This window comes from Lepidothrix coronata, unplaced genomic scaffold, assembly GCF_001604755.1.
Source record: "Lepidothrix coronata isolate B3197 unplaced genomic scaffold, Lepidothrix_coronata-1.0 Scaffold30, whole genome shotgun sequence".
Taxonomy (NCBI): Eukaryota; Metazoa; Chordata; class Aves; order Passeriformes; family Pipridae; genus Lepidothrix; species Lepidothrix coronata.
Window position 1 is genome coordinate 85,580 of NW_016690210.1, and position 15,388 is coordinate 100,967.

At 43.5% G+C, this 15,388-nt stretch overlaps 1 protein-coding gene across 4 annotated transcripts in view; it reads right to left on the reverse strand.

The window, feature by feature from the left end:
• Window positions 1-774: 774 nt before the first annotated feature.
• The window catches only part of IGSF5 (immunoglobulin superfamily member 5), a 29,152-nt gene continuing 14,538 nt past the window's right edge, over window positions 775-15,388 (reverse strand). For 2 of the 4 annotated variants that reach the window (XM_017810863.1, XM_017810860.1), the window contains 4 exons: window positions 14,993-15,017; window positions 11,932-12,044; window positions 10,479-10,555; window positions 775-1,528 (listed from right to left, as the gene is read on the reverse strand). In XM_017810863.1, coding sequence (XP_017666352.1) covers window positions 1,460-1,528; window positions 10,479-10,555; window positions 11,932-12,044; window positions 14,993-15,017 — 284 coding nt within the window. In that variant the 3' untranslated portion in view covers window positions 775-1,459. The other 2 variants (XM_017810862.1, XM_017810861.1) reach the window with 2 other exon arrangements.

Genomic DNA, 15,388 nt, shown 5'->3' on the forward strand with positions numbered 1-15,388 from the left:
TCCCCAGCCAAGTTAGGTGTGGATGGTCAGAATTCCCAACAGCTTTGTGTACGATAGCACATGGCAGACCCTGCCACGTTCTGACAGACTGACTGGAAATGCCACCGGCAGCACAAAATCTGCCGCGACTTCACGAGATGCCAAACGCTAAACACGCAAAGCAGCCTCTTCTTCTTCCCGGGATCAGGTTTCGGATTTCTTAGGTTTGTTGCACAGATTGTCACTGGAAGTGGTTCTGAGGGGTGGCTTCTCTCAGCACTCACAGGGCACCCGCGTCGGTTTGTACCGAACGTTAACATGCGACACGCTGAATAATTCAGAGTTCTTTGAGTGGGCAGAAAGATGGGTACACTGAAAATAACTTGTTTTTCTGGAAGAAGTTTGTCTTTTCAAAAAAAAAAAAAAAAAAAGAAATTAAAAAATATCAGGCTTGAACTTTTTATTATGAAACACAAAATTTCAGGCAAAACATTTCTGCCAGAAATCACAATTTTTTTTTTTTTTTTAATTTGCAAAGTCCATGTGCTGGATCTCCTCTGCTGACAAGCTGCCTTGATAAAGTGCATTTCCCGTGGTCCTCATCCACTCTATCCCTGAGGCAAAAACACTGTTCAACACGAATACCACCATTGCTGTGGCACAAGTCATTTGGTGCAAACTCAGCCCACGAGTAGAACAGAGACATAAAACACTCAAGCAACAACTCTTCAAAGTCAAGATTTTCAAATCTACATTTTCCAGCTCGAGATTTTTCAATTTCAATTTAAAAAAGGATTTTTTTGGCAAGTGGGTGATTGGGTTTTATTTCAAAATGGAACATTGGCTTTAAGGCAAACACCTTTTACAAAGTAACTTATTGAAATGGAACAAATTAATTTATGACCCTAAGATGATTTTGTTAGAAATTTTAAAACGGTCCTCACCAAAACTTCCCTTGATTTTATTACAGAACAGGAATTGAAAAATGTTGTTGATCCAGAAGCTCAAGATGCTCAGCTGTACATAAAGTACATTAAAAAGCAGTTGATATTGTATTAACCATTATTATTATCATTATTATTATTATTATTATTATTATTAACCAGTTCTTCTGAACTCATAAATGTCTTGCAGTTCCAGTCCTCGATCTTGCTGTAACATAGGATTTTTTTTCTGATAGGAAATTTGCTGGTTTCCTTGGGACCCAAAGCACAGACTCTTCCTCTTGTCCAGTCCCATCAAATTCCTTGTCTCTGTAGTTCAGGCTGTCCACTTATGTCACTTATGTCCATTTATGTCATTTATGTCCGTTATTTTGCTGAGATATAATGTGCTACTTCATAAAGGTTGCAATTTCATTTCATTAGACGAGGCAAAAAAAGAAAAATAACTTATAACTTAAACCGAGAGAAGTGGTTTTAACCTTTCTCTGTTGCTGAAATGCAAAAAAAAAAAAAAAAATAACCTGGAGAAGTCCATCCTACACGAGGGTCACGTTCCTGATTTTCTTTGGGTTGATCGGATGATCAGGACGTCTTTGGGGTCGCACCTGTGGGAGAGCAAAAGCGGTTATAGAACTCAAAGAAATTCTAGAAAAGCAGTCCCACCAGGGTTCTCAGGAGGTTACCTGCCAAAGCCTCACCCCCAAATGAAATCTTTCTTCAGCAACCCACTCAGAATCTAAACACAAAGGGAAGGATGAGCAGCAGAACGAAACAAAAGCTTCACGTGGCAGTTCTGGGAATTCATTAACTGATCCTGTGCTACCTGAGGACTTCTTGTGGCCTCTGCAGTCTGGATTCTCTAAAGGAAAACATGATTTTGGGTGTGTGTCTTTTGGTTCTCCTAAAGAAAATACCTGTTAAAAGGAAAACCTGAACATAGCTTTTAAAACTGCAGCAATGAGCACACCAGCACTTCATGTGCCTGAAGGATCATTCCCAACATCTCAGTGTTTATTCAAGGCAGGCTTTTTTTAAAACTTCCCATGACTGGCAGGGCTGTGCTTCCACTGACAGCAGCCTGTTCCCAGGCTGACCCCTGCTCAGCAGCTTTGCAAAGCCTGTCCTCGTTTCCAGTCCTAATTACTTCTGTGCTCTTACAAAATATCATGGCAGAGAGGAAAGAAAAGGAAAAACTCATTCTCAAGTGCATCCAAGTGACACACACTTTGGATGTTTAAATGTAGTGGTGAGACCTCACATAGATAATTACGAAGCAGCTCTGAGGAACGAAAATTTATTCCAGAATTATAAAACATGTATTTTCACATGGTTTCCTAAATGAAACACTGCAGCTGAATGGTTTGCTGTGTCCAGCCCCCAGTGTTGGTTTTATCTGCCTCCAAGTAGATGCTGCCTTCTGGCTGCTCTTCCCCGCAATTCCTCACCTGCTCTCAAGCCCTTGGAAATTAACGGGAATTCCACTGTTTTTCCCAGTGAAATCTCTTATCCAGGCCAACGTGGTTCTTTAACTACTGACCAATCTTCTTGTGGCTTTTTTTTTTTTCTGGAGCATTAGTCCTGTGCAGTCTGTATTGCCTTGGTATTCTTCCAGTATTAAATATCTTCAATAATGCATTTGGTACATATACATTATTGAACAGGCCACAGAGGGGAAATGTTAGATAACAAATGTGGACAACATGTCTCTGGTATTTAATGAGTCCCAGCACCTCAAGGAAAACCATGGGATAAATATAACTATCCTAGAAACATTTCACAAGACAGCTGCCTTCTGTTTTAAACACAACTCTCCTCCCTCCCCATCCCTTTTGTTGCTAGAACAGGCTGCTGTTTTCTAAATTTACCCTTCTTTGCTGTTTATTTTTGCAGAGAGGAGAGGTGCTCTGGGAAGTAACAGGATTGCCTGGCTCTGCTCAGGAGACCTTTCCCAAGATCTCTCTGCTGCACTTAATTTCCTGCAGTTCAGCCCAGGCTGGTGCTGAGCAGAGACATCACTCTCTCATTTCCAGAGCACATCAGAACTTTCCTGTGGTCTGTGTTACCCCAGAGATTAATATGTGATGAGATTTGCTCCATTTCTGGCAGAACAGCTCCTTGGCCTTTCCTGATTGTTCAATTACAGGTCTGTTATGACAGGGCTTTCTCACCAGGACAGAGGTTTGGAGAAGCTCTCTGCTACTGCTGCCCCTCAAAATAACGAATTTACAAATAGAATGGGGAAAAAAAAGTCTGGAAAAAAAGCTGAAGCCAAGTGTTATGTTTGTAGAAAGCAAATATTCCCAGATATTGTGGACTGTGAGTATAAAGGATACTGAACTAGCAGTGGACTGAGTAACCAGAAAGTTTCGGAGGGGGACCAAGAGCAAACTGTGTCTAAAACTACCAGAAACAGGTCATTCTTTGGATCCCATGTTTAGTAAATTAGTGGGGAGGGGAAATCTCCCGGAACCTGTTGCACAAAAATACTCTACTGCACCCGGATTTACTACAGAAAAAAAAGACAGTGATCAGAAAGTTCACCAAGAAGTGTTGTGGAAAGGGGAAGGAGATTTAGGGAGGGGATTCTGCCCCTCTGCCCCTTCAGGTGAGACCCCCCTGCAGAGACGCTCCAGCCCTGGGGAACAGCCCAGCAAGGACATGGAGCTGCTGGAGAGAGTCCAGAGCAGGCACCAAGAGGATCCCAGGGCTGGAGCAGCTCTGCTGGGAGGAAAGGCTGGGAGAGCTGGGATTGTTCAGCCTGGAGAAGAGAAGCTTTGGGGTGACCTGATTGTGGCTTTCCAGGACCTGAAGGAGCTCCAAGAAAGATGGAGAGAGACTATTTCCAGGAGCCTGGAGTGACAGGACAAGGGGGAATGGCTTCCAACTGACAGAGAGTAGGGTTAGATTGGACATTAGGAAGAAATTGTTCCCTGTGAGGGTGGTGAGGCCCTGGCACAGGTTGCTCAGAGAAGCTGTGGCTGCCCCATCCCTGGAAGTGTCCAAGGCCAGACTGGATGGGGCTCTGAGCAACCTGGGCTAGTGCAAAGTGTCCCTGCCCATGGCAGGGGGTTGGAACGAGATGATCTTTAATCCCTTTGAACCCAAACCATTCTATGATTCTCTGATTTCTATTTCCATGTGATTCTGAATAGCAGAGCCAGAGGACGTTCACCAGCTGGATCTCGGCTGCTCTATGACATCACTGGTGAAAATATAACCCCAATATGCCTCTTTTGCTTTAAAAATCTCATTAGCAACAATGAGCCATCCAGCCCCTGCCTTTTCCTGCCACTTCTCCTCCCCATCAGAGGAGGAACCAAGCAGTGACTTTGCTCCCGGGGTGGGGACGGTGCCTGTGACGTTTCACCTCTGCCCTGCTGCATCTTTCATAGTTATTTCCTTTAGAGCAAATGCCCTGGCTTACTTCTATTTCACTCTTACTGTGCTCTGATATCAATTAATGAATAATTTCATGAATTTCAATCAGCCCATGCTGTGTGCTGCCCCATTTTCTGCAGAGCTCTCTCTGAAGCAGCAAAGCCTCGCCGAGGCTTGAAGCTCACTAGATGTAACTTCCCTGAAATGGAGACTGCTGGGCAGTGACCTAAAACTCATTTTCTGGTGCTGTGGAAGATCTCACACAACACATTACAAATCCATAATGTATGGAGGAGGAGTAGGACCACAACAACTCTTTCATATTTATACTCTGATCTGCTGTAGTTGCTTGAGCCTCTGCTTGGTTTCAGTTTTAAAGTTGTTTCTTCTTTAGGTTGATTCCACTAGTCCTGTCAGTCCCAGGCTGAGAAAAAATGGCTTCATAATTCACTATATCCTACAGATTGAAGGGAGAAAAGGCATCTCTAATGGTTCTCTGTGCAGTAGTTTCTAAGGTGTTCCCCTCTGTCTGGAAGTATGCAGTAACATCAGAATTTCTTTTATATAGTTTTAAATCTCTTTGCTCTGTCAGTCTGGCACCTAGTTAACCATGGATATTTGACAGTCACGTGCTTCAAAGTCTGCCTGTTGATTTATCATCTGCCCTGGATGCCTTTTGATAGGGATTTCTATAAAGGGATAATTATACTGGGAAAAGCTTTGCACAGTTTGTTGGTTTGGCTGGGGAAACAGATGCCCAAATCTTTTCAGCTCTTCCAGCTCTTGAGCCGGACTAAAAGAGAACCAACAACACGAGGATGAATCAGAAGGCAAAGTGAGTGTGTATCAGCTGGTTTCAGGGCTGAATGCTTCTGTGATGTTTGGAATACTGCTCTCCAGTCAATGAAAGCAGGATTTCTGCTATCACAAGCACGTTTCAGTCACTTCTGCAACCCACGTGACACTGGTAATATGAATGATGAACACACATCTGGCATGATGGAGCAGGACTCTGATCCTGACATTCATTTGACAGATGGCAGCTCCTCAGGCACTGTGGAAGTGTGTGATAAACTGAAATCTTGGTATTAGCCATCGAAAAAAATCCAAGTTTAACTGCATTAGGACAAATTGCTGAAATTAAAGTGGTAGGAGTATTTCCAAATGTTCCAAAAGCGTCTCGTGCTTGGCTGACTGCAAGAACAAAAAATCAGGGAGGCACAGCTTTCTGTTCTCAAGGTTATTTTACCCCCTGCCCTCAGTTTTTAATTTTCATTCCGAATTCACTTCGTTTCCGGAAAAACACCCACCCAAAAGTTCTGGATACCCTTGAAATAGTTTGGATACACTATTACTTCAAACAGAAAACCAGTTACATCCTGCCAGCTTTCGGTAAGCTCAGCACATTTCCCTGTCCATCAGCAGACAAACAGCCTGGAAATTCCTTCTTGTTTCTTCATGGCTTAATCCCACCCACCAAACTTCACTCCTTCCCTTCTTCCACAGACACTTGGAAAAATTACACTGCAAACTGCACCTGCCATTTCTGTACCTGTCTCATCAATATTTATTACTCTCTTAATCAAGATCTGCTAACCAGTGGATATCACGACCTGACACATACTCTGTAGTACATTGCATCAGTAGAGGTAAAATTATTTGCTTTCATTGGTTTATATTTCTATTTATTGACCTTTTAATTCAATTTTGATAGCTTAATTTTTCTTTTCAAACCATCCTCAGAGTCGGAGCAGTTCTACACGGTGCAATAAATGGAGCTACAATTCATCATTCGCTTCCTTCCCAGTATAAAACCACAACCACAACTAAATAATATTTCCAGTTTATAGAGTGTCATTTGGAGTAGTTAAGAAGAAAAATGGATCCTTCTCCATTAACAGAGCCATGATTCACCCTGGATGGGAGAGGGGGAGTGTGGCTGTGGTGGCAAGTGGAAGCCTCTGAAGCCGGGGTTACACCAGGGATGGATCTGGCCCACTGTAAATGAGCACTCACTGCCTCTTACAGAATGGTCTCCTGATTTATCACAGAGACATTTATGGCAGATTAAATGGACTAATTATGAAGCTTTTCTAGGAGATTGTCCAATCCTGATAGTTGCTGAGTCCCTTCAGCTCCTTTTGTGGGAGCTTGAAACACGGAGCTCCTCGGAGGTGGCACTCAGGACCTGGCAGAACTGGCCCTTGCTCAGGCTCAGCTGTCTGTGGGACTGCCCCAAAATCTGCTAAAGCCAAGGCAGGGGATCCCCCCCATTGCACTTGGGTTTTGGAAGGGGCACTGTGCAATGGGAATGAGGAACAGCCCCTTGGATGGGATCTTTGTCTCTAACACCGTTTGGCCTGTAACTCCACTCCAGAGCTGGGAGCAAGGATCACTCAGCCTGGAGAAGAGAAGGCTTAGGGATCAACCTACTGTGGCCTTTCAGTACATGAAGGGAGCCTACAAGAAAGAAGGAGAGAGATTAAAAAGAACATGTAATGACAGGACAAGGGGGAACAGTTTTGAACTGAAAAAGAGTAGCTTAAATTGGATATTAGGAATAAAATCTTCCCTGTGAGAGTGGGGAGGCTCTGGCACAGGTTGCCCAGAGAAGTTGTTAATCCCCATTCCTGGAAGTGTCCAAGGCCAGGTTGGATGGGGCTCTGAGCACTCTGTTCTAGTGGAAGGTGTCCCTGCCCATGGCAGGGGGTTGGAACTGGATGATCTTTGAGGTCCCTTCCAACCCAAACCATTCTATGACCACTGGCAGTAACTACATTTGCAATCAAAGAGGAGCCTGCAACTCTATTCTAAATTTGACTTTTTCTCAGCTAATGTAATCAGAGTGGGGACCTTCCAGCATCCCTGACTGGTGCTCCTTGGCCTCCTCTTCCAGTGCCTGGCTCATTTTTTTCCCTCAGCTCAATAATTTGCTTCGTTAGTCATCATTTTTTGAACATCTCCCACACCTTTTATTTTCCTCCCTTCTTCTTTGCTGAGGTATCACTTTTCCCTGAGATGATTTGCCAGATCTCTTGTTCATGTTGGGAATTCATCAGTGCAATTACTGGGCAACATTTATCTTCTCTGTGGACATTTTGCATTAGCTTCTGATTCAAAGGGTTTGAATGGCCAACAGCTGACCTAAGTGATTTTCTGTTGCCACCCTTTGCAATGACACACACCAGCTCTTTCAGGCTTTGTGCCTGGCTGGGTCCATGGAAAAGGACTTCTGAGGAAACAAAAGCCGTGATTTGAAGCCTCCTTTAATCTCCCAAATGCTTTAAAACTGTAAATTTTTTTACACATGGAACAGAAGGGATCAAACTGGAATCAAATACCCTCACAGAGGCAGGAATAGGAAAAACTTTAGGTGTTCAGTCTGTGTGACTCTTTCCATCAGTAGATGGACTCCCTGCTCCTCAGGGAGGACTTGGACTCTCCCTGCTTCTTCTTGACCTCCATAGAATCACTGCAAGGACATTTGCTCATTTTTCTTGATTATGCAGGGAAAGAGAAGCAATTTATTGGAATCCACCCCTTCATGATCTCCTTCACTATGAAAAAAATTCTCAGGGTAACATCTCTCCCTCCCGTTTTATACCCCCTATTACTCATTAAAAACTCCTGAAGAATAAGGATGAACAATTTTTGAGAATGTTTCCAGTGTTCAGGCAGGGAAAGCCAACTGAGAAACACAACTTCCTGGGCTTAGAAGATGCAGTGGCAGGAAGGCAGGTGGTTTCTGAACAGATTGTTTGATTCAGCTCTGACAGCAAACAGCTAAATGAGTTACCACCTGATTTTTCCTGCTTGACAAGAAATATAATAAAAGAGCACTTCGATATTTAGTAGGCAATATATTGCCATCAGTGGTGATTGAAGTTTATTAGAATACACCCAGTAGCACTTTTTTTTTGTCAGAAAACCTCTATTGTGCAGTTAACAGGGAAGGCAGTGAATGTCAAAACCCCCTACTTTTTGTATGGGAAATGTTTTGCCATGTTTGCACTTAATGTCATAAATTTAAATTGTGGACTGCAGATCCACAATTTAAGACAAATCTTCATCAGTTTTATCAGCTTCTGGATATAGAAGATGGGGCCATCACAATATACTGGGAAGCCCTGTTCAAACAAGTAATTTGTTTTCAGCAAGACATTTTTAGATTCTAAATATTCCCTTGACATATGGGAAATGGTTATAAACGATTTTCACCTCTAGATTATCTCTGGGTGTTTCTCAAAAACGTGTGGGCAGTTATTGATGCAGGGAGAAGACACTGTAACAGAGTTGTTATGTTGTCCAGGGACAATAGAAATATAATCCTGTTCATAAGCCTTTCAAACACTGTCTGAAACTGCTGCTCAGGGTTATAGATCCCCACCAAACCCTCAGCTGTTCTGCACATGCTTTTCAGCTTTGCTTCAATAGTATTTTGTTTGACACGTAGTTAATGTCAAACATCATAACTCCCAGGCACAAATACATCAGTATCAGTGCTATTATTTTTACTGTTATTATTTTGATCACTGTTTTAATCTTTGACTGAGCACTTCCTAAATTCCATCGTGTGCCAGAAGAGCCAGACACGCTCTGCTGTGATTTATATGCAATGTCATCCCACGGCAGATTCCTGCACTGTGCATGTTGAAGCAGCTCTTCAAAAATAAATGAGTTCCCACTGTGTTGAGGAGTGAACTTGGTACTACATCACTGCCACTTTCCCCAGAGAATACCGGCACAAACCATCACAGAGGTGCTAAAAGTATTTTAAAAACGTGTGGCATAAATTAAGATCCACATTAATGCTGTGCCAGAAGACAGCCCAGCACCATCCTGCACAACAGAGGCCTCTGAGAGTGGAACAATGAAAGGAATAAACCCTGAGCTCAACTTTTTACATGTTAGTCATGTGGAAAAGGGGAAAAGCTCTAGGGTGGGTGTTAACTGGGCGCTTTCCCTCCCAGAACTTGCTGCTGAGATACCAAAAGTCTCCAAGATCAGCGTAAAGTTCCTGGTTGAATTGGAAAATACAGTCAAGAAATGCTTATTTATTCATTATATCACTCTGGATTTTGCTTGCAAAGGAACCTCAAACCTTGCCTTCAGCAGTACCCCCATGTTATATCCTGCATCTCCTCCAGTCTGGCAGCTGGGGAGAACAAAAACACTGCAGACCTCTTTGATTAAGACACCTATATAACAACTTTCTATATATTATATATAGAATTATATATGTGTATATATATAAATAATAATATATAGTAATTATTATATATAATATAATAATATATAATAATTCTGTCCAGAATTACTACCTGCCAAGAGCAAAGGAAACCTTTATAATTTCCATTGTTATATAATAATAATTACTGTTATATAATAATTATAATTGTTAAAGGTCACATTATAATTGTTTAAGGTATAATATACACAGAGGTGAATTCTCAAAAGCCAAGCTGGAGTTATTCTGCCTGGAAAGGCTGAAAGAATTAATTGATTTGTTAATGGTAAAAAGTAGGTTTGTGGAGAGAGAGGGGGAGACCTTTTAATCCCAGGAATGACAATCAGACCACTGGCTTCACCCATGGGGAGTCTGTCCCAGCAGGAAGGCCTGGCTGGCATTTGGAGCAGGAAAGACATGAAAAGCAAGGGGAAGGAAAGAGCTGACGCTGCCTGAACTCCTGTCAGAGCTCAAGGAGAGTCTGGGGGATGGTTTTAGACACGTGGTTTAGTTTTAGGCAGTCCTGGGAGGAGCAGGGAGTTCAACTCAGTGACACTTACGGGTCCCTTCCACCTTGAGATTTTTTATGAGGGGAAGTTTGTGGCTTCCTAAACTTTAGGCAGGGAGGTGGGGAGGAAGATGTAGCTGAGGAGAACAGACGTGGCAAAAGCTTTATTAGACACTTCTTTCAAAATCTCCTCCTCAGAGGAGGCTGTTTCTCCCTCACTTTCCTTCATTCCCCCCCTACCCGTTCCCTGCCCCCCAAATCAATCTAAGTCTGAGGCCAACTCAGGTCACTTATCCCTATAAATCATTCAGGAATGCAGAAGGAACATTCCACTTACCAATTGTCTCCCTCCACCCAAAATCTGTATATGCTTATAGCACAAGACACAGAGTGAGAAAAAGAAAAAAGCTCAAGATATTCAAGGTATCAGCATTGCAATTACCTTTGGCACAGAGCTGATGTATAAATTGTCCTCAGGGCCAGTGAACTTGGAAGATGTTGAGGGAAGAGAGGCAATTCCTGTAAGAATATCCAAGATTACTGTAATTCAGGAGAGGAGCCCATGCAGGAGCAGGTTTTCTGGCAGGAAATGTGACTCTCCACAAGGCTGCCATGCTGGAACATTCCATTTCTTTACCATGGAAAAGACCCGCACTGGAGCAGCTCTTGAAGAACCCACACTGTAGAATTTTGGGAAGGATTGTGCCCTGTGGGAAGAACCCACACTGGAGCAGGGGGAGGGACAGAAATGATGTGTTATGGACCGACCACAGCCCCAGTTCCTTGTCCCCTCATCCCCCTGCCGTGCCTGTGGAGAGGAGTTAGATGAGCTAGGAGGGAAGCTGAGACTTGGAAGCAGTGGGGAATTGAGGAGGTGTTATTGGTTTTGTTTTCTTTCTCACTATCCTACTGTTATTAATTTGCAATAAATTAAATTAATCCTCCAAAAATGGAGTCTTCTTTGCCTGTGACAGCAATTAGTGAGGGATCTCCCCCATCTTCACCCACAAGCTTTTCTATCTTATTTTCTTCCCCTGTCCTGTTGAGAAGAGGGAGTAATAAAGCAACTTGGTGGCCAGCCAAGGTCAATCCACCACACTAATAAATATGAAAGAAGCCTATACAAGGCCTCAGTAGAATCAATTTGTCCAGGTTCACTTAGTTTTTTTCTTTTATTCTTTGTAACAACATTTTACAACAACACCACATGCTCTGGAAATCTTTTCACTGCACTTATTTCTTCACCATGTATTTGTTGGAGAGAAAGGGATGTGTGCCTGGCTTACAAACTCTGCACAATAATTTTGTGTCATTAAGTGTTTGATTAAATGTTTTGATAATAATGTGGTTATAAATGCAAGTGGTGGGTAACGATTTGGTGGAGATTTACATTTGCTTTTGAAGAGTCTTTGTGCTTAAGGACAAGAATTTATAATGCCTTAGTCATTTCTCAGTAAAATAATAGTTCACTAGCTGCCTTTTTTCTTTCCTTCTCTTCTTTTTTTATTTTTTTTGTTGTTGTTGGTAGTGGTGGATTTTCCTTTGTTTTCACAGACCAACTGCAAAATGTTGCCCAAATTAACGGTTGTATGGAAATCCAGTCCTCCCACATCTGGCCCCAGAAGATATTTGGAAGAACAAAGGCATTTAAAATACCAAACCCAGGACTAAATGTAAATTCCACTGCAAAGGACTTTATATTTTCTCAATAATTTTGAAGGACCTTACTCTAGAAAGTCCAGAATGTTCTGAAGAGGCTCAGGGCAAAGACAGATCCCTCACTGAGTATTGTGAAATATGTGTGAAGTCTCATAATGTAATTCCTTGATATGTTGTCCAAAAGGCCCACGTTGAGAAGCACTTTGACAACATGTGATTCACCAGCTTAGACTCACCTGGGCTCTGTTCTGTGTTCCACAGTTCCTCTGGAAGGTATCCTGGGTTTTCACTACCATTCCTTTGCCTGTTTTCCAAATCTCCATCTTTTTTCTTCTCGGTTGAAACTTTTCTAGAAACAAAAAAGGTGTGTAATTAGAAAATCACTATGCTAGGAGAACTCTTGGGTAGCAGAGTACAGAGGAAAAAGTCTTTTGCTTCCCAAAAAATAGGTGCAAAACATGTGTGGGGCTTCCAAGCCACGAGTACAAATCTTGTCCCGTGTAAGTATTACCCATGGAATTCTGTTTGGAAAGTTCCCATGAGCTGCAACATCCCAGAAAGCAGGAAAATAACTGAGCAGCCTTCAGAGAGCGAAGACTCTGCACCAGTTCATAGGTTTTGTAGGCAATGAATTTTGATCTCTCATTGTGAATTGCAGGATATTCAGTGGCCCAGCAATGGTCACTCAGGACAGCTCATCATTTCGGTGACCTGAGCCTGTCCCCAGCTGCAAAAACAGTGTTGTCTCACACCCCCACAGAGAGCTCCCAAGTGGTTCATCTCTACACTCCAAAGTTAATCTTTCACTTTGAAATTTACTTTACAAGTGAAAGGAACTCCCTTGGTTAAATTTACACATCTCTGAATGTACAGAGCTGCGCAGTGAGACAACAGTGCTTTTTTTACCCCAAAATCTTACTCTAGAAGAAACGCTACTACTGATCTGTTCCTGCCATGGACCCCTCTCCTGGATAGTCCCAGGTCCACCTTTGCCAAGGTTTCAGGTGTGCCAAGCACAGATCCACCATGAAAACCCAGGAATTTTTAGGGGGGAGGGGTGACATGCTGTTAGTTTGTGGAAAATGCCACATGAACCTGTCCAAAGGAAGGGGGAGCCGGGGGGGGAATCAGCCTTTTCTCCCAAGGAACAAGGGACAGGACAAGAGGAATCGGCCTCAAGCCGTGCTAGGGGAGGGTCAGGTTGGATATCAGGAGGAATTTCTTCCAGGAAAGGGTTGTTAAACATTGGCAGGGGCTGCCCAGGGAGGTTTGGAGTGCCCAGCCCTGGAGGTGTCCCAGGAAGGCCTGGCCGTGGCACTCAGTGCTCTGGGCTGGGGGACAAGGTGGGCATTGGGCACAGAGGGGACCCCATGATCTTGGAGCTCTTCTCCAACCTAAAGGATCCTGTGATTCTGCTTTTTATGTTTAGCAGGAATGGTTTTACTGGCCCACAGATTTTCAGATGGGTGTTACTGAAGCACACAAACCTGATGAACCAGCCACTGACTATTCTAGGGGATAAACATGTCAGATACCACCAAGAAACCTGTCCTGGTTGCTGGAAGACAAAAGCAATTGTTCAGGGCTACCACCCCCACATGTTACATGACACTGTACTGTGTATTTTATCTGATCCTTAGTTCCCAACAAACTCAGTGTCATAGCCAAATAAAAAAGGAGCTACCAAAAAAAAGAAAAAAGAAAAAAAAAGTGTGGGAGGTATGGGAAGATATCCAGGCAAGTTAAAAATAAATGTGGGAAATAAAGCAATGTATGTTTGGTCTCACCACTTCTTTGCTACTATAATGGAGCTTCCCAAATCTGGACAATCATCATTCCTTTTTACTGCAGGTAAAAAAAAAAAACCAACCACTGGACCTACAAAATCTGTAAGTGATTGTTAATAATCCTGATTTCAGTGTCAACATTTACACACTTTGTAAAACTTTGTAGAGCTTTTAATTCAGAGTCTCCAAGCCTGAGCTGAGCCTCAGAAAGCCCGAATTCATCCCAGTTTTCTCAACTTCCAAAGTGCAAGCTGCACTTGGCAAAATGATCAAGTCAGCCCCACAAATTAAGAAATCCCATGGAAGTTTGCATGGCATAATAAGCATCATTTCCTTCGGAGAAAACAGTGGGTATCTCATTTCCTGATTTTGTTCCGTATCAATAAAGTGCTCTATAAATGGAAATCTGTCAACAGACCTTCACAAAATTTCCCCCCCAAGAGGCTGTTAATGAAACTGGGTATTACTGACGTGCCAGGCAACGGGAGGTGAGGCTTTGGAAACTCATGAAGGGACAGGGAGTTAAAAGCCCCCACAAGTGTAGGCAGGGTATGAATTTACAGCACTGCCTGGATATAAATAATAATATGAATAACATAAATAACCCCACTGCCACTGCTGTCACAGCCACACTGTGCCAATAAAAAGGATCTTAATGCTGATAGTCATCAGCTCTTGATGGCTAAAATTGTCCTGCTCAGTGCAATAATGTACCAGCAGCTTTGTACCCAAGCATGTCTGGCAACCACTTGGTGATGGGTTGATGCTTTTCATTGGGGCACCTTTATTAATTTTTTATAGAATCATAGAATGGTTTGGGTCGGAAGGGACCTTAAAGATTATCCAGTTCCACCCCCTGCCATAGGCAGGGACACATTCCACTACCCCAGGTTGCTCCAAGACCCTTCCAACCTGGCCTTGGATGAGGGATGAGGGGTCCACAACCTCTCAGCATAACCTGTGCCGGGGTCTCACCGCGCTCACAGCAAAGAATTATTTCCTAATATCTAATCTAAACCTACCCTCTAAACCCCTCTTTCGCCCGTTTATCCGCCCTTAAAAGAGCCGGGCAGACGGCGCGATTTCCCTGCCCATCCATCCCCAGGAGCTCCTCCTCTCCCGTCCCCGGGCTGGCAGTGACATCCTGTGGCGGCGGCGGCAATCGCCCGCCGGGCTGTGCTGGCCAGCCCGGGGCACCCGGCCACCCTCCCCTGCCTTCCCTGGGGGCACAGCCGGCTCTTGGGAATTCGCTTTGCCCATCAGCTTTAGCGGGAGTGCCTCCTCAGTTTGTCGTCTCTGCGCTCGCCGAGTCAGAGATGCGGCGCCGGCGGGATTTTGGTGCTTTTTTTCACTCAGGATTTGCAACCTGCTGCTGGTTTTTCGCCCCTAAAGCTGGTCCCCTTTCCTCTGGGATGCTGGGTGGCAGGGCATGGAAACTCCCACATCCTTCTTGCCACCCTGAAAGAACCCAATTAACAGGAAAAGTTCCCCCCCCCTTCATCTGACTCACCTGATTTCACTTTGATATGTAGATGCTGAGAAAGAAGAAAAAAAAAAAGGAATGTTTTTAAAATGCAAGAAATTAAAATATAAACTATAAGTTCTCTTAGGGCATCCCCTGTGTTCCAGCTACCACATGAGCATCTCTCCCCCCCTGCTTACAAAATTTACAGCCCTGTAGAACAGCTTACACAGAAACTGGAATCAGGCACGCAGCACTGAAGATATTCTTCAACAAAGAACCTCAGCACAGGGACTGAAAGTCCTTGAAAGTTAATGTGCTCCCAAAAAACATGGCCCTCTTGTAGTTAATGTGAAGGGCTGACACTGATTGCTGTGGAGTCAATTTATGAGAGGAACAGGAAGGTGAAATTAAGGAGCATCCAAGGCCAATTTAAGGAGAATT